This window comes from Lampetra planeri, chromosome 12 (genome assembly GCF_965212315.1).
Source record: "Lampetra planeri chromosome 12, kcLamPlan1.2.h2, whole genome shotgun sequence".
In the NCBI taxonomy this organism is placed as follows: Eukaryota; Metazoa; Chordata; class Hyperoartia; order Petromyzontiformes; family Petromyzontidae; genus Lampetra; species Lampetra planeri.
In genome coordinates, this window is record NC_136118.1 from 15,351 (window position 1) to 41,434 (window position 26,084).

The 26,084-nt window shown below is 45.3% G+C and overlaps 1 protein-coding gene across 2 annotated transcripts in view; it reads right to left on the reverse strand.

Moving 5' to 3' along the window:
- Positions 1–3,250: 3,250 nt before the first annotated feature.
- The window catches only part of SRP72 (signal recognition particle 72), a 62,512-nt gene continuing 39,678 nt past the window's right edge, over positions 3,251–26,084 (reverse strand). For both annotated transcript variants that reach the window (XM_078599058.1, XM_078599057.1), the window contains 7 exons: positions 25,769–25,864; positions 23,428–23,531; positions 21,768–21,845; positions 21,112–21,270; positions 7,717–7,751; positions 6,533–6,701; positions 3,251–3,777 (listed from right to left, as the gene is read on the reverse strand). In XM_078599058.1, the coding sequence (XP_078455184.1) occupies positions 3,609–3,777; positions 6,533–6,701; positions 7,717–7,751; positions 21,112–21,270; positions 21,768–21,845; positions 23,428–23,531; positions 25,769–25,864 (810 nt within the window). In that variant the 3' untranslated portion in view covers positions 3,251–3,608. The remainder of the gene's footprint in view (positions 3,778–6,532; positions 6,702–7,716; positions 7,752–21,111; positions 21,271–21,767; positions 21,846–23,427; positions 23,532–25,768; positions 25,865–26,084) is intronic.

The following is a 26,084-nucleotide window of genomic DNA, read 5'->3' on the forward strand; positions in this document are numbered from 1 at the left end:
TGTAGTGGTGGCAGTGTGTGGTGGTTGCGTGTGTGGTGGTGGCTGTGCGTGTGTTGGTCTACCACGGGACCAGCACGGAGGGAGCTGTTATCGTCTCCTCACGATTTGTTTGGTACGGTAGACAGGGTAGCTGCTGTGCTACAGGAACAGCAGAGGTTTGAAAATCAATCACTGAGACAGATGCAGCTGGCCTGGGACGCAGCAACCTATGTAGGTTCCGCCACCCTTATTGCAGCATTAGCATTGCAACATCAGCATTAGCATTGCAACATCAGGATTGCAGCAGCATCAGCATTGCAGCAGCAGGGCCACCTCTCGACCGAGAGGAAGGAGCTCGAGGAGGCAAATGTACAATGGGAGGGCAGCAGGGGGGCCTAGCGAGGAGAGGAGTGGGAGGAGCCCCATTACCCCACCTCAGTAGAAGTGGCCGTTCTGAGACAGCAGAGGTGTGGTGAGGAAAGGGGCTTTGAAGTCCGTGACACAGCCCTGCAGAAGCAGCCAACCCTCGGCACCTGGGGCCAGTGCATATATTTGTGGCGATGTCGGTATAGTGGGAGGCGTTTTGTAGACGCGACTAAGTAGCATAGAGCAATTTCACCGTCTTGCCCACTTCCTCGCTATGTTATCTGCACATTCGCCCTCATCCAAATGTCGCTCTATCGAATATAATTGAGCTATCTTATCCGTAATTTCACCCTCATCAGCAATATCGCCATCTTTTCCCGTTGTTGGTGGGTAGGTGGTTGTTGGTGGTAGTTGTTTGTGGGTGGTTGGGTGGTTGTTGTTGGTGGGTGCATTTTGTTGGTGGGTGGTTGTTGTTGGGTGGTTGGTGGGTGGTGGTTGTTGGTCGTGGGTGGTTGTTCGTGGTGGGTGGTTATTTGTGGGTGATTGTTATTGGGTGGGTGGTTGTTGATGGTGGTTGTTGGTGGTGGTTGGTTGTGGGTGTTGGATGTGGTAGGTGTTTGTGGGTGGTTGTTGTTGAGTGGTGGTTGTTGTTGTTAGGTGGGTGTTGTTGGGTAGCTGTTTGTTGTTGGCAGTAGATGCGGATACCTGATGCACGGATGGAAAATTCAAAACTCTCCAGTGTGCAACTGTGGTCAACCAGAACAGGACCATACAATATATGATTCAATGCCCGATCCGGAAATAGGAAGGAGACATCACAGCGATACACTCCGCTACTCCTGATGCATGCATTTAGAACTTCTTTCACACCGTACGTAGCCAACCGTGCTAATCGGAGGTGTTATTCCTCTGCACCTCAATCAACAGCCATTTGAAAGATGGAAAGATTGGCTGAGCGAATGATAGGGGTGGGTAAATTTCCCTCACCGGAGCTGCTGCTTGTTCTCACTAGTAAGCTGTTTACATGTTGATTTAAAAATATATAATGTAAACAATTTATGCAGGACAAAGAGCGCTGTAACGAATTGAAGTTCTGCCGGGGTCGCACCAAGCGAGGTCTTCCTGTAACAGGTGTCTCAACTTAACAAGTGAGATACGTTCCGCGAAAATTGCTCGCCAAGCGAAAATTCGTGAAACCATCGTCGCTTTCCCGAGTTATAAACTAGATTCGAAGCTTTCGTGACTGCAGGAATTACTCTTTGGTTCTTTCGGTAAAGTCACGTAGAAAATAAAATAATAATAGAATACGACGTTTCGGTTGCAACACAAGCAACCATCAGGTAAGAATTAATGATAAAACACAGACACGGGAACAGCATAGGCACACACATGCAGAGTGAGCACACCAAAGACACGGAGCGAGACACAGACCAAGTGTGTGCCTCTCTGTCTCTCTGCATGTGTCTGCCTATGCTGTTTCCATGTCTGTTTTATCATTCATTCTTACCTGATGATGGTTGCTTGTATTGCAACCGAAACGTCGTATTCGATTATTAGCCGAGTTATGTTTCAACCACCAAATGTTCCACTTGAACAACTTTTTTTAACATGAGAAATACAATTTATCATTTTAAAATAAAGTAATAAAAAACATCAAATGTAACACTTACCCTACACGAACCACAATTTCTTGCAGGTGTAGTGCCGTAGATGGGCCACACTTACCGGCAGTGGTGGACAGAACCCTTCTGCAGGTACCTCGGACCCCCAGGGGAGGGGCCACTGTGCCAGCCCAAGAGGGGGGGGGGGGCTGCTGGGGGCTCTAGGATCCTAGGCAGCTAAGCCCTCGGCGCCGGGCCTCAGGATCCCAGACAAGCCAGACAGCTGAGCCCCTTGGCGCCATCAACAGGGGGCTATGGGGGATCTGAGATCCCACGCAACCCCACCCCTCGATGGGCAAGAGGGATAAAAGGGTCGCTCCCCAGCTGATCGAGGCCAGCCAGCTTAAGACCCTGGACCCCCTCGCCCCGCTTGTCCTTGTAAGGGCCGGGACGCTGTGCGGGCCAGTGGTGGGACTCTGGGACTCCCGGCTCTACGTCCTTGTAAGGGCGAGTTCCGAGGAAGCCAGAGTCTAGACCCGCACCTTGGCTGGGTCGGGTCAGGTAGCCTCCCCTAGGGTAATTGTAGCCGGAGGACCCGAGAACATAGCCAGAGTAGGCTGTGTCCCTAGGCTGTCTCCCTAGGCTGTAACAGAGGTATCAGGACTGTTGGAGTGTTGTATCGTAATAAAGAAGTTACCTCTACAAGTGTCTCCGGAACCCATTACACAGGTGCCTGTCCTCAGCGTGTGAAATTAGCGCCATCATCGCCCCCCCCACCCACCCATTACAGTGCCACCACGAGGCAGTACAACTGGTATGTGCGTGTGTATGATTAACTTTTTTCGCACCGTATATAGCCAAACATGCGAATCGGAGGTGCTGGGGAAGGACAACAAACTAAACACAAAAATCAGTTCTAAACAAAAAAATCGATATAAAAGTGCATATAGCTCCAGTGGCTTCCTAATATGAGAAGAGCATTCCAGACGGCCGCAGAAGCGCATCTGAAAGTGCCGCACGAAGCGAAACAAAGTGCTCCGGCCAGTGGTGCGCCCCCTGCCGCCACGAAACGCATTTGTACAATTGGTCTCTGCTCGTTACGCGAACATTTGCTCATTTTATGAAAAAATTCAAATAGATCGTAGCGAATTCTCGTAGAAAGAATGATCGTTAAAGCGAGACACACCTGTGTTATTAATAAGAGCACACATATATACCACGTACACCTCCGTATGATGGCCAGAAGGGACCGAGACCTTCAATTCATTTATAATACCATATGTTCAAACAAGAAACGTGCAACATTTGGCACATTGGTCAAATGCCTTTTTATTATTTTCAATGGGATTTGGATGCAGCTGTGAAATGTTCTTGGTACACATGATCTGGTTATGACACTGGCCCCAACAGGGTTGCGCCAGTGTTAACACATTCAACTGACTTACTTTCAAAAGTTGTTACATGTGATTATCTTTTATCAAATGCAGCATTTAATATTTTCCAAAATGATACATTTTACAGCTGGCTGGAGCTGGAACTCAAATTACACGCAATTAGTGGACATTTCATGACACCTCCTGAAATAAAGGCCACACTTAAATGAGTTGTAAAAGTTGACCCATGTGGTATTATTGAACACAAATAGCTTTGCTGACGTGCCATTCACCAGTTACTTTTGCCCTTCTTCTTTTTGGCCTTTTTCTTGCTTGCAGTAGCCGCAGCAGCGGCTGCCGTGAGTTTTTGTTGCCTCGAAGGCACGGGTTCACTTGCCGAAGAGGCAGCTCCAGGTTGCGGGGAGGCAGGGGGACTTGCCAGCCTCTTGCTTGCATCCCTTTGAACAAAAGTGACAAGTCAAAGGTGAATGAAAAATAATAATGGGTTCTACCCTTTCTGGCAATAAAACAGGATGTGTTAAGATGTTCAAACACCAAACAGATACCTTTTGTAAGGAATCAAGTTTACATTAACCACACACATTTGTGGTAAACATGCAAACACACTGATAATATATGCATTGTCTTTGATACTGATTGGCCTACACAAGAGACAGCCTTATTTTCAGTATCAAAGACAATGCATACATTATCAGTTTTTGTTTGCATGTTTACCACAAGTACTGTGTGTAGTTAATGCAGACTTGATCCCTTGCAAAAGGTATCTATGTGGTTTTTGAATATCTTAACACAGCCATAATAGAGGTATTTGGGTTAGATCGCGTAAATATATAAATGTGTCGTTAAAACCCGCCACCACCCGACACAGCCAACTAGAAAGGGTTGTCACATAAACAGAGCATGCCAATTCGTCAGTAGTACATCACACCGGTGTGTTGGAGAGCCAAGCCACAACATTTACAAACTGAGTACGACGTTTCGCCAATAATTACAACTAGCTTCATCAGGCGACAGCCAGATTTGTGGAGAAGTCTTACTGTTCCGTTCCTTATATAGAGGCGTAGATGTGTTGACCACCCTTCTGCGCTCTTGCACAATGTGGAGGGGGGGATTACTGAGGAAACGTACATTATGCATGTGCATTATGCAAGCCCTTTGAACTTATATTTACGAGATGTTCAGAGTTTTTGATGAACGAAGAGGTGCTACCATGTAGAGCTGTATTTGTTTCAGATGTTTGGAAAAACAAAACATACAGAATTTAATATCTGGTACAAAAGGTGTATTACCGAAGCTATCAACAGAAGGTGTGTACAAGATTAACTGCAAGTGTGGTAAATGTTATGTTGGGCAAACAGGACGAATGATCAGCATGAGACTAAAAGAACATCAGAGAAATATTAAATTCTCCCAAATGCAACTGTCAGCAGTAGCAGAACACTCGTGCCAACAAGGACACTCGATTGATTTTAATTATGTTGAAGTTTTGTGCAAAACTAGCTACTACTGGCCAAGACTAATTAGAAAATCTATCGAAATTGAAAGAAATCTAAATAACTTTAACCAACAGATAACTACCATCTTAGTGCTGCGTGGAAGCGAATCATCCAATAATACATTCTTTAAATGCATACTTCAATAGGGATTACCGTTGGTAGGGCTATTTTAATAAACACAATAGCCAAGAAGGACAAATTCAAAGGGCTCGCATAATGCACAATGCCCGTTGCCTCAGTAATCCCCCCCCCCACATTTGCAAGAGCGCAGATGGGTGGTAAACACATCTACGCCTTTTTATAAGGAACGAAACAGTAATGCTTCTCCACAAATCTGGCTGTCGCCTGATGAAGCTAGTTATAATTACTGGCAAAAGGTCGTACTCAGTTTGTAAATGTTGTGGCTTGGCTCTCCAACACACAACCGGTGTCATGTACTCGTGACGAATTGGCATGTTCTGTTTACGTGACAGCCCTTACTAGTTGGCTGTGTCGGGTGGTGGCGGGTTTTAACGACACATTTATATATTTACGCGATCTAACCCAAAAACCTCTATTATGGATATTGGTCGCGAAAGCCTATGTGTTAATCTTAACACATCCTGTTTTATTGCCAGAAAGGGTAAAACCCTTTTTTTTGTACTTTGATACTTGCAAAAAGGTCCCATGAGTCAAAAGTTGCTTTCCCACCTGATGACGGACGCTTGTGTTGCACCCGAAACGTCGTGATCTATTTTATTTTACCGAAAGAACCAAAGAGTATGGATTTCTGCAGTCACGAAAGCTTCAAATCAAGATTGAGTCAAAAGTGGTTTCCCTTTTTTTCAAATGAGCATCGATGACGAGGGTGGTGTTGCTCGTCTCCTTTTCTTATAGTCCCGAGCCAGTGGCAGAAATTCAACACAGCTATTGGCAGAGGCAAGTCTAATTTCATGTCAGTCTAATTCCATGTCAGTCTAATTGCATGTTAGCCCAATCTATTGACTTCCCAAACTGGATATTTGAACTCACAATCATTCGATTGTGAAAAACAAGGCCATGTCAAGAGAGCTTAACAAATTCCTATTATCACGGCAACATATCAATGACCTAAACAAACTACCTGTGTGGAAGCTGTACAGACACGCACAACATTATTTTGTGTTAATTAGACAACCGGCCAGGTGGCCAGGTGGCTTGGTCAAGATTTAGCGGCTCACAAACCAAATTTTTTTTTTTATATTATACAGTTACTCCATGCTGTTTCAACGCCTTCAGTCTCAATGCTATAACACATCCTCATATTCCACGTTGGGCATTTCATAATCCATGCTTTCTAGCGGCAATGTTCTTCCCAAGTCCACTATTCTCCAAGTGACTTCTACCTCCGATGATAGTTTATGTCTAATTGCGATACCACCCGCAACTCCAACTTTTTTTTTTAGCATTACTCCAGTTAATGGTTCTTGGCGTGGTCAGCTTTTCTACCATGAAGTAAACACCGCAAAAAAAGTTATGAGGACTACTACAAAGTTGCAGGATGTTTTGGGCTCACATCGAGCTCCTAACAAAACAAAAATAACATTTAAATGTTATACCATGTGTACTTAATAATATTCAATGGCATAAAATTTACTGCGCTTTTGTGCAAGTACGCATTTCTAGTGAACAATTGCGCGTGCCTTTGTGTGAAAGATAAAACGAGAGAGGCGCTCACAACTCAGCCATGGCTCCGGCGGTGGCGCCCTGTGTGCCGCGGCCCACCGCTCCCTCCTTCTTCTTGCTCTTCTTGCGGCCCCGGTAGTAGGAGCGCTCCCGCATGGGCAGCCAGCGCTCAGGGTCTGGCCCACCTTCTGTCAGCTCCTCACAGTTTTTAGGAAGCTTTCCTAAATGAAATAAATGTGGTCGCTCTTTTAAAGAAAAAATACATTATTTTTATTAGAGCAGATCATCGATTATAATGAAAAGACACAAATTCGCCCGTTTTCTCATTGAAAATAGGTGAATTTCTAAATATCACTGTCCTGGTCACAAAAGCAAATTTTGTGGGGAATAGCTATTTTCTATACTTTTTAGGCATAAGCAATTAGGAAATAACACTTACTACCCAGGAACAAAAATTGTGTTACAGTGTTATCAGGCAGTTTCGGGGGAGAAGGTGGTGCCGGATTTTCAAAAACGCTGGATAATTACTAATCATCATTATTTAAAATAGCTTATTTTTTACATTCTTGGATAAAATTATGTCTTTAGGTGTTGTGCATGTCGTTTTAGTGTTTTAAATGTTTACTATGTGACATTGGTATAAATATACATACAAAAATAAACGTCCGACTGTAAAAAGTTACTGTATTTACTGTACCACTCCAATCTGGAAGACTCTGCATGTGATGATGTACGTAGCACTAAAAAGCTCTTGTTTCAACGAAGCGGTTTTGCCGCTTTGCCGGATCGACCCGGGACCGACGGATAATGTTGGAAGCAGCCGGATAATCGTGCGGTGCCGGATAATCAATAATCTTACACGTTTTAATATTATACTTGTTTACTCAGAAAATTTTCACAAAGTCTCAAGACTTTGTTTTTTGCAGGAGCGGTTGATATTGCTGTGTAATCGCAATAGCTTCATTTGCAACATTTTTTTATTGTTTAGAATCTAATGTGCCTATATATTGTCTATAATCTTATCTGTCTCCAACTTGTCTAGAATCTTATTTGCCTCTATCGTGTCTAGAATATTATCTGCCTATATCTTGACTAGAATCTTATCTGCTTCTATTTTGTCAAGAATCTTATCTGCCTTGATGGGCTTGGCTAGTATTGCCCATTGTGCACTTCAATTTCCATACCCCACCTGCCACTTTTTCTGATAACAGACACAACTTCACATTTAGGTGTTACCTTTCTTCTTTTTCTTTTTCTTCAATTCTCCTTGTCTATTAAAACATATAATTGAAAAACAAAGTTAAATCACGTGAACTTTTTAAAGAGGTTTACCTGCATAACATTGTAATTTTTAGTGCCAAGGTCTGATTGCATTCATGAATTGGTTTATACTGATAATTGGTTTTTTACCCTTATATCTGGCAACAAAACTGACACCTTTTAACAAGGAGTCATGTTTGCATAGACCGCAATACCTGCAGTCATAATACAAACAAAAGACATAACTCTGAAAATGTGCATTGTCCTTAAAGTTGATTGGTCCACACCCGAGACAGCTTTCCTTAGAGCCTAGGCGTGCGCCTTTTGGCGTCATCTGGTCCAACCCATGTGAGACTAGGCTCTAAGGAAAGCTGTCTCGGGTGTGGACCAATCAACTTCAAGGACAGTGCACATTTTCAGAGTTATGTCTTTTGTTTGTATTATGGCTGCAGGTATTGCGGTCTATGCAAACATGACTCCTTGTAAAAAGGTGTCAGTTTTGTTGCCAGATAGAAGGGTAAAAAACCAATTATCATACATTTTTACTGGCAAATGAGGTTCCCATGGTGGTTTATACTGCATTCATTAAAGGTGACTTTGGTCACTTCCAACCAATTCCCATGTTCTATTAATTTGGAACGTATTATTATTATTTACCTTGCTTCCCGAGGAAAGCCTCACCGAGTCTCAAGGCAAGTTTTAGGAGAACCGTGCCAAGCTTTCGCAGGAGAGGCGATGTTGATAATTGTAATCCCAATTCAGTAATTTTGCAAGATAATGTTCAGGAATGAGTTGTGTGCCAAATACCAGTTACACTAGTATTTTTTTTGCTGTCGGAGGAAACCAGAGAACCAGAAGGAAACCCACACAGAACAAAAAGACAATCCACGCCAAAAGGTGCTTCCAGTCAGAATGTGAACCCGGAATCTTCTTAATATGAGGCACAAGTGCTACTACTATGCCACCCTGCTGCCCACACCATTTTCTGTGTCAAATCCTGATGCTTTATGAATACTTTGTCAAGTTCTATTGCAAAACATCCAAGTGTATAACCCTCTATCCTGCTGTGAGATTTCTATCATCCTTCTGCAAGCACCGATATTCAGACGCCATATGTTTACTTTCAAGTTACTTTGATGAAGACCAAGTTTCTTCCACGCACAATTAGACACGAACTTCAAACTCGCCCATCTCGTACCACTTCAGTTAACCTCTGTAATATCAACGTGGTTCACATCGTCCATAAAAACCCACACTAGCATCTTAGAACAGTCAGTCCTCAGGGATGGGGGTTAGGAGGAATTCTGTGAAATGTGGCAACAAAATTCCTCTACCCCTACGGTAGGGTTAGAGGACTCATGGTCATAGTTTAATGGATGCTCCCCCCCACAACCCCCCCTCCCCCCAATTACCCCCCATCTTCCCGTGTTTGGTTCGTTACTTTACTCGTGTTCACCTGTGTCAGACCCCACATTCTCTTACCTACACGTCCCTCCCCTACTTGCCCCACCAGACATACCCTCAATCAATAAGCACTCACCGATCACCACCCCATGAATCACCCAACCTCCACAACACAGCACACCCTCTTCCCCACAACACTCGAAGTATCACCCTTCCACTATTTTTCTTCAACTTATAACGTTCACCCTGTGTGGGTTCCGAACACACTTGCTGGCGTTATTCCATAATACTTTACTCCTCGCATTCCCCCACCAAACCCCGTCTGACCGTATGCTGCAACTTCCCCAATTTTTTTCAATAAAATACGATAAAGTGGGTCCCTCAGTATACAATGCCATCGATTAACGATATCTTGATTAACAATCTGCCTTCTATAGAATCCCATTGTTTCTATTAACGATACATTACCATTAACGATATGTTCACGATATTACACGACCGCCAATTTCGGCCAATTAGCACATTCCCAAGTGAACTCAGCAGACCTCAGGCAATCAGTGATGCCCTTTTATGAGCATTTTGAGAGCAACTGGATAGCTTTTCAATGTTTGAGGTGTGTTGCTTATGGAAACAGCTCTCTTGAATACTTAGTGTTTTTTTCCTTAAAAGTTAAATAGGATCAATAACAATGGCCTCTAAAATGAATGTGAAGACAAAGTGAGGAGAACTTTTTTCTTCCACCCCAACATCTCAATTAACCCCTTAAGCCATCCATCTTCTTAGCCTAAGGTAAGATTTTTTATTTTATGCTCTATTTACGCACCTTTTTATGCTCTTTCGTCATTATTTATCCATGTTTCTATTAATATTAAGGCTTTAATGTGTTTTTATAACGTTTAATTATGAAAATAGCGTTTTTAAATATTATACATGTTTTTAGGGTGAAAAAGGTCAACTTCCGATTGTCTTGAAACAAATTAAGCCTTTAACGTATTTCCTATATTGCATTAACAAGATTTTCAATTAACGATGGTTTTCGTGTATAAATTAATATTATTAACTGAGGGACTGCAATATTCCCCCGTTATCTGCAAGCGATACGTTCTGGAGATGCTCGTGAATATCTAATATTACGATATTGGCCTTCAAAAAGCTATATCCTTTTTATGAATTACCTTAAATACATAAGCTATTAAATATATAATGAGTCCACCAGACGAAGATTGAGATGGCACTCTTCTTTATTTTCCACATGAGCTCAACCTGCGTGCAACAACTCCCCTCCAAATCCTACCAGGAAGCGCCCCGATCACTCTGCCTCATCCGATAACAGCACCACTCTCTCCCAGGGCGTTCCCTCTCTCACGCCCCGCCTTCTCTTTCTTTTGTGATGTCATCTTAACAGTAACCTGGGATCCTGTGGGTATTTCTACCCCCGGATCGCGTAAGTATTAGCACTACATCAACCCCCCCCCTTCCCCGAAGAAAAAGTCGTCCTCGACTCAACACAACCCGTGAAAATCCAAGGGATTCAGAGTAATTCTGGTGGAAGGGGAGTATGTAGGCATAAAGGGGAAAAAATCTAAACTTTTGACGGACAATAAACTAGCAATTTTGGACTCAACTGGAGTCCTGTCACTTTGTGTGTATAGGGTGTGGAGTGCATGTGTACAGAACAATATTTAAGACAGTAATAAACAAGAAACCGTAAAACGAGACAGTACACATGTAGTAAGTTGCAGGAGGCTTGGACGACGTCGTTGGAGGCACACTTATTTATTAACACCAACGTATTTACAGAGACGGGGATACACAACACTTGAAGAGGTATCGGCCCCTTCACCCGTCTAACAGGGAGACCCAATGTCTAACCCGGCTAGCCTACTCCCAGGTCCTCCACTACAGAGCTAAGGGAGGCTATCTATCCCAGCCCTGGTCAAGCTGGGATTTACGGCACCCTGAGTCTCCAGACCGGCTCTTATAAGAACATCGGTCTGGGCTCTCGGGGCCACGCCACCGGCTTTCCCTGGTCGGTCCTGACAAGGACAGCGAGCCAGGGGAGTTCCAGGGCCTACTCTAGCTGGTCTTCAATCTTCGCTGGTTAAAGCTAACACTCGAGCCCTCCGGCTCACCACCTTATATAGCAATCGGCCCCCGGGGGGGGCCGTGGGGGGTGGCAGGTGCGGACGTCGGTGTGAGCACCTTCTCTGCGTACGGCCCTAACCCACGCCCCTTGTGTTTGTTTGCCATCTGTACCAATACACCTCTACACACACAAGGTTCAACTGGACCTTCCAACAGCAACACGTGAACAACCAACGACAACCTCCAGCGCGAAGGAACGACAATGTAATTTTCCTCCGCGGTCCCATGGTCTTGCATGCAGTGGTTGTTCATCACCGTGGGAGCACTGTCCGAGCCTGAGCTCGTGCCTGAGTAACCGGGCCGTGTAGGCGCGGCTCGGTCGGATGCTGCCGCACCTCCTTGGTCACGGGCAGTCCTGAGGAAGGAAGGCAACCTTCTTGAGGTTGATTCGTCGTGGAAAATGGCTTCCCCGACCTCAACAGTGATGATGGTGAGTGAAGGGGTGAAGGTGTAGGTATACTCTTAGGTTTTTTCAGTAAAGTCACGTAGGTAAAAAAATAAATAATAAAAGATAAATAATAAAAATAATAGAACTAAAATAATAAATCACGACGTTTCGGAGGCAACACAAGCTTCCGTCTTCAGGTGGAACCGTCACAGCACGATTGCTGTATCAAGTAAAGAGAAATCCCAAGAGACCCGACCTTGTATATATACTGGTTGAGGGGGGAGGAGCCAGGGTAGGCCCCTGGAGAGGAGTTTTTATGATGTTGGTACGGCTGCGGCTGCTGCTGGGACTGAGCCTTTGTTATGTAGACTGGTTGAGCGGGGAGGAGCCAGGTTGGGCCCCCCAAATGCATGAGACGGCGGCCGTGCACCTCCGCAACTAACTTTTTGCGAATGAAGGTCGGCACAATGACACAGTTGGACTGTGTGTCGATCTCCCAGTGCATCAACAGCCCTTCGTACTCTACGGATGTTGATGCTGTTGGAGGCCGATCTTGTTCTAGGATAGATTTAGTGATCACACGAATTGGTTCAAGCGTCTCATCCTCCCATTGCAATCGCCGCCACTCCTCTGGGCTCAGTCCAAAATCTCAATCGGCTAGGGAATTTTCTGGCTTGCTTTCCCGTATGTGCACAGGTGCCACGAGGCACTCCGTGTCAAGTGAGAGTGGTTTATACCTGGGTGACCACTTAACACATGCACATGTATCTGCCTCTGGTAGACGAGATAAAGCATCCGCATTGATATGGCGCAACCCCTTTCTATGGACCACCTCATAGGTGAATTCTTGCCGCCTTTCAATCTATCTGGCCATTTGGCCAGATGGTTGGTCAATACATAACGAGTATTGCAGTGCTGCGTAGTCAGTCCCCACCTTAAATTTTTGTCCAGGAGTTCTCTCCTTTCTACGCAGTAGCATTGTTCGGCCAATGATAATACCCGGCTGCCATATGCTATCACTACCTCTCTGCCTGATTGCACCTGAGATAGGATAGCCCCAATGCCCACATCGTTTGCATCCATATCTAGCGTGAAGGGCAATGAAAGATCTGAATATGCCAGTGGTGGTGCATCCATAAGGAGCGTCCACAGATTATTAAAAGCCCTGTCCTCTTCCATACCCCATTGGAACTTCTGTAATTTAGCTGTGATTGCGTGTAGGGGTTTTGCAATGGCTGCGAAATCCTGTACGAATCAACAGTAGTAGGAAACAAAACCTATAAATCTTCTGACATCTGGCACGGAAACGGGGGTTGGCCATTCTCTAACACACCGTGTCTTCTCGGGATCAGTTGCCAACCCTGTTGTACCCCAAGGTAACTGTCAGAAGGCCAGGCGAGATGGCATTTAGAAGGCTTAAGGTTCAATTGTGCTTCCCTGATATGTGAGAACACCAGCCTCAACCGGTGTAAGTGTTCTTGGAAGGATCGTCTGAACATAATTACGTCATCTAAATATATCAGGCAATGCCCCATTGGAGACCTGTTAGGACTAGTTCCATGAACTGCTTGAATGTGGGTGGGGCCATTTGTAATCCTATGGGGAGACAGTTAAAATAGAATAACCCCTGCTGTGTCCTAAAGACGGTCTTGTTTTTCGAATCGTCATCCAACCGTAGCTGCCAAAACCCAGATGATAGGTCCAATGTAAAAAAATATTTGGCGCCAGCTTAGATGTCCAAGGAATCGTCAATCCACAGTAGCGGATAGGTGTCCACCATTGTGGCCTTATTTAGTCGACAGAAGTTGACACAAAACTGCTGGAGACGAGTACGGGTTCCCGATATGACCCATTTTCCACCACAGATTTTGGTCTCCAACTGTCCCAAAATTCCCATGCTTCCCCCATTTGCCGCTACGTAGGATGATTGTACGGGTCGCAATCGTTGGGCCCTGTGAGGAAAGATATCAAAAACGTGTGAGGATAAGTCTCTGATGCTCCTTTATTGACCAGCATCCGAACCTCAATTCCCCCCACTGAGCCTACCACCACTGACATTCCGGCTGCGGCCACTACGACTCTCCTTGCCAACTTGTGCCATTGTGTACCCGAAGCCAACCATCGTTGTGATGAAAGATCGCGTGTATACAATGGTGGTTGTGATCATCTGGAAGTGGCTGGTATATAAACTGATGGTGCGTATGAGAGGTCTGTGATGGGAACTGCCGAGATGTTCGGGGTGCCGCGACTCGCCTGCTGGTTGTATATAGGACTGGAGAATGGCCGTTGTCGCGAAGTCAGTCCCGGTGGAGCAGCATCGGTACGACACCCGTGGGCGATGTGGCCCATATGGCCACATCGGTGACAGGTCACAGGGTTCTGGCTCCGGCTAGGTGCACCGAGTCCCCGGGGTGTCCAGCGACGGGTTCTCTGGATAGGGTCCCGAAACGTCCCCATTACAGCTGCCAACATCTCTCCCCTGGGCAGCCTGATGTCAGCGTCGTCCTCTTTATTCTGTCCCCCGAACCCCCTCCAGTCCTTGATGATATAAGAGTTCCACTATTTGCGCGACTATACGTTGTGGCCTCATCACCTCCTCATGGGCTATGCTCTTTGCGATCCACAATGAGGTCTGTTTGTCCTCCTCCGTGACTGCCAAAACTATTGTTAAAGCCTGTGCCAGCGCTAACATACGGTCGGCCACCATAAAGTCCAACACCTCCGCATCCAGGAAAGTAGCTTGAGCTGGAGCCATGAGAGCGCTCCTGTAGGCCAAGAATGACTCCCCCTCTACCCACCGACAGTTCTGAAATCGTTATTTCCCGCAGGATGGCAGGTCAAAAATCTCTGCCATCCCTCGATAAGCAGCTTGCAAGCTCTTCTTTTTCCCCGCCGGAATGGAGGAATATATAATTAAAGCATCTGTGCTAAGGGCCGTGGGAAGAGCCTTCAGTGCTTCAAGGCTCTGTCCACTCTAGATATGTATAGACTGCCTCGAATCGGCGAACAAATGCACTCCAGTCACCTCCTTTAGCATATTTCTTCACGTGGCCCAACCTACAAAGTCGATCAGCGCCCTCTCCTCGTCGCCGATTAATTAATTTCTGCGACGTGGCCTGCGGCTGCTGCGCATGCTTCGGACCATTGTCTTAGCGCAGCTACGCGTGGCTCAAACGCTCCGCCGCTCGGGCTTGGGGCGGCCATTAGGCATTAGGGGCCATCCATTTAGTACATACGTATGGAGGGGGGGTTTAACCCAAATGTGTATGCTTGCGTATGGGGGGGGGTCTACTGACAATGTACGTACGTATAGAAAATGGGGGGGGGGGATGAAGCTTCGATAATAATTTGTCTACATTGGCCTTCAAATGAATTTCATAGTCCGGCGGTGGACTAATCCTTGATCGTTTCTGCGTGGATTAAATATCGGCCGTTCTATAGAATTCGGGGGGGGGTGCATCAAGTGTAGGTACGAAAGTGGGGGGGGTGTAAAAATTACACGCGCATACAGGGAGGAGGGGAGGGGTCAAGTTTTGACAGATTTTTGCATACGTAATGGATGGCCCCTTACCGCTGGGCCTGGTGTGTTTCGCGTCAATTTCGCTCTGATTGCGGCAAACGGTGTAGTTCCCACCAAATGTATTTATACTCCCTCCCGAGGTTGCCCTTCTCCGGTCCGTTTCCCAGCCTCCGATGAGCTCGCCAGCCCGGGGAAGGTGGATCCTGTCAGTCGTGATGCTGCGCTCTCACCATCAACAGTACTCCGTCCCCGGCGCAGATGTCTCCCGCGATTCATCAGGGGTAGCGACCATCTCGGCCGTCGCTGTTGCTCATGGCATCCCCGCTTCGGGGTTTTCCGCTCGAACCGAGGGAGAAGAAGTCGCTGCAGGTACTAGAGGCAGCGTCACCGGGCTAGCAGCTATCTTGTCTTCCCGCAACTGTTGCAAGAATAGCGTGACCGCCCCCAAGAGTTGATCGACTAGGTCCACCGAGGGCCTCCTTCTCTCGCGGGTTGGAGGACTCTCTGATGAGTCACTCCTCGCCTTTCGCCATCTCCGGATCACGGCAGTCCAAGGCGCTGGGAGTGGAGGCGCATTCTTCTCTTTCTGCACTGGGGTTTCGGTCGGCGTCCTTTCGGTTACTGCGTAAAGGCATCTTCACGATCCCACCGTTGCCACCAGTCGTAATGAGTCCACCAGACAAAGATTGAGATGATACTCCTTTATTTTCCACATGAGCTCAAGCTGTGTGCAACCACTCCCGTCCAAATACCACCAGAAAGCGCCCCGATCGCCCCGCCTCATCTGGTGACATCACCACTCTCTCCTTGGGCGTTTCCATCTCTCTCACGCCCTGCCTTTTCTTTCCTTTCCTACGTGACGTTATCTTAATAGTAACCTGGGATCCCGTGCTTATTTATACGCCCGGTTCGATTTAGTACATGTGTAGTACCGTCGAATACAGGTCGACACCCGGGGTTGAGGCACACTGAGTTTTATTACAACAACCGTCGTGACATACACACTTGAGGGGGTATCGGCCCCCTCACCCGTCTTTCTGGGGACACCTCTCCTAGCTAACCCTAGCCTGCCTCAGAGTCCTCCTCTCGTGGACTAGGGGAGGCTATCTTGGCCCGACACTGGTCAGTCGGGCCCGGTACTCAGAGTCCAGACCAACCCTGGCTCTGGCTCTGGCACCACGCCACTGGCTCGAGCCTGCGCGGTCCTGACAAGGACGGCGTAGCAGGGGGAGACCAGGGCTCTATCTGGGACGTCTTCCGTCTTCTCTTCTTAGCTAACCCAACTCTCCCTAGCCCCCCGATACATTCCCCTTTTATACATCCCCCTCCCTGAGAGGTGGGGCCCCGGGGGATCGTAACGTCCGAAGCGCGGACGTCGTAGAGGGCACCTGCCCGTGCACTGACGTAGCCCCGCCCACTGTGCTAGTTTCCCGTTGGATCCCATACATATCAGCTCGACACAGATATTCCCTCCGTAAGACCCCTACACATGAAAATTATCTTAACACGAAAAAATATATATCAAAATTGGTTCTAGTAAACAAATAAAATAAAATTTATATTTAAGTATTAAATAATCTTATCTATAAAAGGCAATCTTTGTCTGTCTGTCCCTCTGTCTGTCCGTCTGCGCACGCGCGCTTGCGAGGGTTTTGGCGCTCGGACCGTGGGGTTTACGTCGAAAAAAAATTGCCAGGCGGCACGCCTCGAGCCCCACGGTGGGAATAGGCTATTCCGTTTTCTCATCTGTCACCTATAAAGTGGTTAAAATCGTGTTTTTGTGTGCTAACTCTTTATTAATTTATTTACTTTTGCCACCCAAGATGCAGGGGGGTTGCCGCTGGCAACGCACGTGCGTCATCGGTGGAGGGTGGGGGGGATTTCTCATTCCCGATCAAAATGCACACAAATTTACACGCAACGCTGAGGTAAATTCATCAATGTCACGTCCTCTTTTCTCCCCCCCCAATGTGTGCACTTACCATTATAGGGTTGGAAGATACTAAAATTATAGTGCCTAGACAGGATTATTGTAGAGCGGGGGGGGGTGGTAGCGGCCCAGCCCCCAGCCTCGCCCGGCTGGGCAATCTAGGCGAAGCCGGGGACTCTGCACGGGACTAGGCCTCTGTCAGGTGAGTGCTACTAGCGGGAAATACCCAGCGCTGCCCAGGGCAATAATAGATTTTAAAACTTCTGAAAACTTAAAAACATAACATACAAATGAAAATAAAACTCAATTGAAATTAAACCCAAGTGTGCCAAGAATCGATTCGTTAAATCACGCAAAGGAATCGAAAGTTGTAGATTACTTTAGAATCGTCTTGAAGTGACGACGCGCAACAGAAACATCCTGGATAAACCAGCAAATCTTAAAAAAATGTATTACAACGCTGTGTGCTCAAATCCCAGTGTGATGCAAGTTAAATAATAACAACCATAAGATAGATTAACCATGTTTTCTAAATCACCAAAATAAAGCTATAAAAACAATGTAACAACAGTAATCATAGGAACTGTGATTCTCATTTAACAATAAACGATATACATAACATGTACGACCAAACTTGCAGCCATAGCTGGCAGCATGACACTCCCAGTGTATGATGTGTGAGTGAGTAAGTGGTAGTGTGAGTGAGTGTATGAGGTGCGAGTGAGTGTATGAGGTGCGAGTGAGTGTATGATGAGTGAGTGTATGATGAGTGAATTAGTGTATGATGCGTGAATGGGTCAGTGGTTGTGTGAGTCAGCGTATGATGAGTGAGTCAGTGTATGATGAGTGAGTGTATGATGAGTGAATTAGTGTATGATGAGTGAGTGTATGTGTGAGTGAGTCAGCGTATGATGAGTGAGTCAGCGTATGATGAGCGCGTGCATGATGAGTGAATTAGTGTATGATGAGTGAATGGGTCAGTGGTTGTGTGAGTGTATGATGTGTGAATGACTCAGTGTATCATGAGTCAGCGTATGATGAGTGTATGATGAGTGAATTAGTGTATGATGAGTGAATGGGTCAGTGGTTGTGTGAGTGAATGTATGATGTGTGACTCAGCGTATGATATGTAATCATAGCAGGTACCACCACAGTCAGTATGCACTGCTGTAAGCATAGCAGGTACCACTACAGCAGTATGCACTGCTGTAAGCATAGCAGGTACCACCACAGCAGTATGCACTGCTGTAATAGCAGGTACCACCCACAGCAGTATGCACTGCTGTAATCATAGCATGTACCACCACTATATGCACTGCTGTAATCATAGCAGGTACGACCACAATATGCACTGCTGTAATCATGGCAAGGTACCACCACAGCAGTATGCACTGCTGTAATCATAACAGGTACCACCACAGTCAGTATGCACTGCTGTAATCATAGCAGGTGCCACCACAGTCAGTATGCACTGCTGTAATCATAGCAGGGATCACCACAGTCAGTATGCACTGCTGTTATCATACCAGGTACCACCACAGTCGGTATGCAATGCTGTAGTTAAAGCAGGTACCACCACAGTCAGTATGCATTGCTGTAGTGAAAGCAGGTCCAACCAAAGTCGGTATTGCACTGCTGTAGTCATAGCAGTTGCCACCACAGTCAGTATGCATTGCTGTAGTGATAGCAAGAACCATCACAGTCGGTATGCACTGCTGTAGTTAAAGCAGGTCCCACCACAGTCAGTGTGCACTGCTGTAGTCATTGCAGGATACCACCACAGTCACTATGCACTGCTGTAGTTTAAGCAGGTACCACCAAAGTCGGCATGCGCTGCTGTAGTCATAGTAGGTACAACTACAGTCAATATGCATTGCTGTAGTGAAAGCAGTTACACCCACAGTCCGTATGCACTGCTGTAGTGAAAGCAGGTACGACCAAACTTGGTATGTACTGCTGTAGTTAAAGCAGGTACCACCAGATTGGGTATGCACGGCTGTAGTGATACCAGGTACCACCTCATTCAGTATGCACTGCTGTAGTGATAGTAGATATTGCTATCGAATTGGTAGATACTGCTATATAGAGTGAGTAGATACTAAAAGTCAGTATATACCACTACAGTCAGTCAATACTGCTACAGTCAGTAGATACTAAACAGTCAATAGCTACTAGACTCAGTAGATACTACTATAGAGTAGACACTGCTATAGAGTTAGTAGTTACTACTATAGTCAGTGGGTACTACTATCGAGTCAGCAGATACTACTATACAGTTAGTCGTTACTACTATACAGTTGGTAGATACTACTGTAGGGCCAGTAAATACTAATACGGTCAGTCGTTACTGCTACAATCAGTAAATACTACTAAACAGCAGCAACTACTGGCTGAGTAGATACTACTGTACAGTCAGTAGATACTACTTACTCTGTTGTATGTAGGGTGTGTAGGTATATATACCTACGTGGGGGTAAAGATATTTTTTGAGGGGGGGGGGGGGGTCGACAATTTTCGTAAACCTTTTAGATCAACTATTTACCCACTTTCTATAACGTTTTCGACTTGTGCAAGCCTCTTATAATTTTGTTGCTGGAGAAATGTACAAACGGCCCACCGGGCTTTCACAACACCTTAGTATCTGTGTATGTATATGTAGGGTTTTAAAAAGAATATTTGAAATATATTTTTCGCCCGGGCAACGCCGGGTACTTACCGCTAGTAATTTTTAAATGAACTTAGATTTATCTCTCATCACTTCATCTCATCCCTTTCTCACAACACATTCTCTCATCACCTTATTTCATCACTTTCTTTCTCTCTCTCGATGCAGTCGTGTAGAGTTCCAGATGCGATTAGTGAAAAGCCGAAATTGCGGGGCAAGTTTGTGAATACTGTAACACGGGAATACTGTACTTCTAATAAATACTGTACTTCTGATAAAAAGAGTACTCATGAACAACTCTCTTACTACAACCTACATAAGTAAGCTACTATTCTCCCCATTTTCATTGACTCCCAACGCGCACATCTCTAGAAGATATTTGGCCTACTCGTCCCCACTGGCCAGGTGTTTTTTTGGCAAGAGGTGGGAGTTACCCACACTTTACCTCACCATACGCAAACCTGCCAATTGACCTATTGTGCACTCGCCTTTACCCCATGGCAGTACCAAATTACAGTATTCCTTCACCAACCGCGAATTTACCAACCGCGAGATCTGAATATATGATTTACTTCCGTACGCCTGTTAACCAACCGCGGCCTGGAAATTTGAGTATCCACGGGGTAAGCACGGCGTTAAGTCACATAACGTGTGTATTACGTCATTGCATCACAGCATGACATCACTGTATTGCATGACGTCGGTAAAGACGTAAGAATCATGCTTTTAGAGTATTTGGCTACTATACAATTTAACATAATAAGCCGCTTCATTGAGCTATCATTTGGGGCCAGGTCGCTTCTGAAAAAGACTATCATAGCTCAGTGGCCCTGACCTGGTAAAATAAATATAGTTTTAACATATCAAAAAAGCCTACATTAAAACTGGCAAAAGCTGCACTACACCATCTACATACTCCAAGTCATTCACATGATATGCTGAACAGCAGGATGGCGCAGTGGCAACAATTGTACCTCATAGCAACAAGGGTCGGGGATCGATTTGCAACTCAGGCACCTATCTGTTGTAGAGTTTGTATGTTTTCTTCCTCTATTCTAAATATATTTCCTCTGGGTTCTCTGGTTTCCAACCAGAGCTAAAAACGTACAATGTAACAGCTTTTGGAAAAACATCAGAGAAATGTTAAATGTTACCTGAAAATCAATTGGGAAATATAGCATTGTCACTCCCTGCTGCAAAAACCTGGCAGGACCCTCTTGGGACTGAGCGAGGCATCTCCAGGTAAAAAAGCGTTATACTAATATCGCAATGGCATGGAAGGTGTTGCGTACCACAGGGCCCAAGGGCCCACCACTCACCTCTGCTCCTTGACATGCTGCTTCTGAGTTTCTGCTGCTGCTGTTGCTGCTTGCCGCACTGCCTTGCGGCGCACAAATGCCAAGCCGTGCGGACTCTCCAAGGCATCCACATCTACGTGCAGTGCGGTGGCATCCACTGCTGGCAGGTGTTGGCTCAGCCTGAGGAGCGCGGTTAAGGGCAATGGGCTCCACCATTTATCCTCTCAGCATTTCTCATCATGTAAAGTGACCACAATGCATCTGTATCGTCCTCACCCTGCAGTCTTTGAGAAAGTTGGTTTACTCATTCTAGACCAAGATGTCATCGTGGCTCAAGCCGTTGATGCCACCACACCTCGCCAATGCCGTCTACCCTCCGCCAGAACCCGCAGCTGCTGCAGTCGACACGCAGCGACCTCCGAGATATGCCCTGTCAGCATCCCACCGTCTAGAGCGATTTAACTTTGTGCTGCCACCCCATATATACATGGGAAGGCAGCGGTGGAGGTGGACAAATCTGCAATTCATCAACTCTTAAGACAATTAATTGATTGGATAAATCACTTACAACTGAATCTGTCACTTTTCATAGGTATGTGGAAGAAGAATATTATGGTCATTATCAGTTATATTTAAAAGGAAACCAAGGAAAATGTAATTAGATCTTGATAGGATACTCCTTGGCTTTGCGAGCATCAACTTGAGAATAGGCAGAGATGAGCTGAGCAAGGTTCTTCACATCCAGGGGGTCCTGCCTGAAATGTCATGACATAAGCAGAGTTAAAAAGGCATGCATACAATGACCACAGGCTACTTTTGACGGTGTGTTTATTGATGTGAGAGTCTTTGGTGTAATGATGTGGTTGGTCATAATGTTTATTGATGGCAAATGTAATGATAACGATGAAAGATGACATGAGTGATGATGCCATATTGCATGATGAGGAGTGAAATGTTGAGCAATACCCAGTCAAGGTACATTGCGATGAGGAGTGTGACCAGTGAACACAAAGATACCACAGTCAACCTGAACTGTGCCATGATATGGCCCAGTGGTAGCACGTTCAATGCTTGTTACAGAGGCTCATGGATCTAATCCAGCAGGGCACCCTGGGTAATACTGCGGGTGTATCAACCCTAAAATACAAGCCGTCTGCTTCACAGTGGATGTTAAAGGTCGCGTGATGTCATCCGAAAACGACTGGGCTATTGTGTGCTGTCGTCATAATCGAAATTTGTCCAATCTGCAAATTATGTCTGTGTTTGAATATATAATTTCAACCGTGATGATGGTTACAAACTGAGTAATCATTGGAAAGATGTGATTAACCATGCAAAAAAGATTTAACTACACTTATTTGGACCATCTTATTTGACAGACAACTATTACAGGTTATTGATAGACAGCCAGTTTTGTTTTACCAGGTTTAGTTTTTTCTTTCTTTTCTCACACTTTTGTTATGTAGGCTAGGCGTAGTCACAAACCGCACCTCTCCATAACAAAGGCTCAGTCTTTTGTTATGCAGTCTATTCTTAGTCTTAAGCCTCACCTTACCATATCAATAAAAAGTGTGCCGTACTTGGCCCTTCCCCTCTTCAACCATTATATATACGGAGTGGTAGCTCTTGTAATCTCTCATTTACGTGATACAGCTGTCGTGGCTGTGACGGTTCCACCTGAAGACGGAAGCTTGTGTTGCCTCCGAAACGTCGTGATTTTTATTTTATTTTACTTTTATTAATTTTAAGTTTTTACCTACGTGACTTTACCGAAAAAACCTAAGAATATGAATCCTTACAGTCACGAAAGCTTCAAATCTAGATATATAAAGAAGATTTATAACTCATCAGATTCCTCCAGTATAAATACATATTCAGATTCTATATATTTTGTGATATATTTTATGCCTATGCTTGTTTACCCAAGAAAGCCTCACTGAGTCTCAAGACTCTTTATATGAGGGTTCAGACGTTTTTTTTACCTGCAGGTAATTTTCAGCATTGGAATATTTTGTCCAATACCAATAATTCCGTGTGGTTCATTTTGGCTTTATTTTCGTGTCACCACTGCGCCACCTTGCTGACTTATCTGCTCAATATTGCATGCTATCTGCTCACTGCCAACCCAATATTAACAGTTTGCCTTTAGAGGCTAACCCCCTTTTCCTGATGACACCCGCTTGTGTTGCCATCGAAACGTCGTAGTTTTTGTTATTTTATTCGAACCTATCTACGTGACTTTACCGAAAGACCCAAAAAAAATTCATTCCTGCAGCCACGAAAGCTTTAAGTCAAGAATTAACAATGCCCTTTACACCACAGGGTCCCCCCCCCCACCTCCAAAGCTGTTCCAAGTCATTCACAGCATCCTTCTGGCGCCCGTGTCTTAGCTTGAACTGGGCGGCTTCTCTCATGAGTCGCAGATGCACAGTGGAGTGAGGCTGCAAAACATTGCACACATTGAACACAACCACTTTTAATGGTGCAAAACAAGTACAGTAAATCATAGATTATCCAGCGGCTTCGGGGCAAAGGGGGCAACCGATTTTCAAAAACGCCGTATAATTATCAATGATCATTATTATCTAAAATAGCTTATTTTCGCATTTTTTTCTATAGCATTATATTTTTAGGTGTTGTGTATGTTTTTTTTATTGCAAGCTTATTCAAGGTGTGGTGGTCATGATTGACACACACGCGCCACAACCAGGGGGAGGGGTAGAAACCGGTCCGGACCGGTCGGGCCAACTGCGGTTGGAACCCCTCTGAGGGGAGGGGGCTGGCAGAAGCGACGATCCCCCAGAACCCCGCCCCTCAGGGAGAATGAGTATATAAGGCGGGTCCCTGAGAGCGCGAGTCAGCCCATCTCAAGCCGAAGCCAGAAGCCGCCTGAAGAAGAAGACCCTGGACCCCAAGCCGTCGACGTCCTTCTAAGGGCCAGGGCTCAGTGCGGTGCCAGTGGTCGTGGGGTTAGGACCCTGAGGTTCCCTCGGCCTGATGCCCTTGTAAGGGCCAGGTCCGGATGGGCCAGTGGTCAGGGACCCACCGGGCCAGCGGTGGGTCAGCCTCCCCTAGGTCTAGCTAGCCGCAGGGCTGGAGTAGAGAGAGTTGAAGGTACGATAGCCCGGAGGCTGTACCTCCCCAGGTTGTGGGTGGAAGGGGCCATTACCCCTTTGTGTTAGGGATTAGTGTAAACTGTTGGTAAAATAAACCGTGTTGCCTCTACGAAGACTCCGTCTCCCTCCAAGAACATTATAAAGGCAGCACATATTGATTAACTGTGATTAACCCATCATCTATTATGTACTGCATATTTTCAGATTTAACAGGATCCAATATAATTGATATGATAACACTAAACCCCCTCTGAGCCTATCAGGTGCAAAGATCACAGTGATGACATCATCTTACTCTATTTAAGACCAGAAGCAAGAAGACTTCCTCACAATTTTGGCAAATCGCCTGATGAAGCTGGTTGTTGTTATCACCAGCAAAACGTCACAGTACTCAATTGTAAATGATGTGTGTTTACTCGCCATCGCACAGATGTGCTGAAGTACAGCTAAGTGGCACGTTTTGTTCACATGCCAAACCTTAATAATTGGCTGTGTCGTGTGGTGGTGGGTTAACGACACATTTAAATTTACGTGATCTAACCAAAAAGCCTTTATTATGAATAATATTGCTTGCGAAAGCCTACTACGTGTTAAATTGAGCTGCAACGATAACAATTGGTGCATTAAGCCACTGTATGAGAGACAATCAATTTGTTAGGCTGCTTCGGGTGGTGGAGGCTCTTGAGATTTCGTCAGATGATCACATGTCAAATGCGTGACATCAGCAGACACACTGCGTGACGCTACCGCATGCGGGTGACATCACAGATGTGACATCACCGCTCACTTGCCGTGCAAAATATATCCATTATTTGCCCCCCACCCCCCCCCCCCCAAATAAAAAGTAAATTTTTATACTTTTTGCATTAGGTACAGTCTGGAAGCTAACCACATGCCAAATTTCAAGTTTGTTGCATGTTGGGAAGTATGCTAAACATTTCTAACACACACACATGTTCACAAATTTCCCTTTTATATATAGATTACATTAAACAAACAAAATGAACGCTAGATGGTGAGAAATCTGAAAGAAATTCCAACCATCTTAGAAATTCAGCCTCTCTCAATGTCACTCAATCTAGATGTCTATGGAGCACGAGATCAGCTGGCCAAACAGAACGTGTCTGTCCTTTCTGTCTGAATGCAGGGATGTTAATCAAGGCACAGAATGTGCTTTTGGGTTCTGCTCAGATGTACAATTCTCCCAAATTCCTGTTGTATTTTAATTATATTACTAATACACATAGATTTTAAACCTAACAGTTCATCAATGTTATATTGCTGTCACAGAAAGATCTGAAACTACCGATCAAAAAACAGATTCAGTAACTTACCCCTTACACTCAACTAATGGACAAACACTAAACATTTCAGCAATTTGAAGTCTATCTGGATTGTCCATGGCTGATGGTGATGATAAATGTTTTTTTTCCCAGAGAGTAGGCCGAAAGAAAGTTCAACATGCATACATATGTATAATAGAAAACTAAAATGTAGTTTTATTTTAACATACATAAAATATCTCGAGCGCCTACATGTGTCACCAAAGCTGAATAATTTACCTCATGCTTCTTGTACCAATCAATGGCCCCGTTTAAAATGTCGATGGCCTCATCGATATTCTCCTCATGTGTATGCAACGTCACGAGAGCGGAGACCTGGCAAACGATCAAAACAAACGTACAACAGGTGAGTATAATTTCTTAGGATCACACTCGATTACCATAAAAAGCCTCACTCTGTACTCTCATGACTCTTTCAGGAGGCTCGTGCCAAGTTTTTCACAGTAGGGGGGAGATTTTGCCATGTGTAATCCCAAATTAAGTAATTTGCAAATAATATTTCAGCGTTGGTGTATTTTGGCCAACACCAGTTACC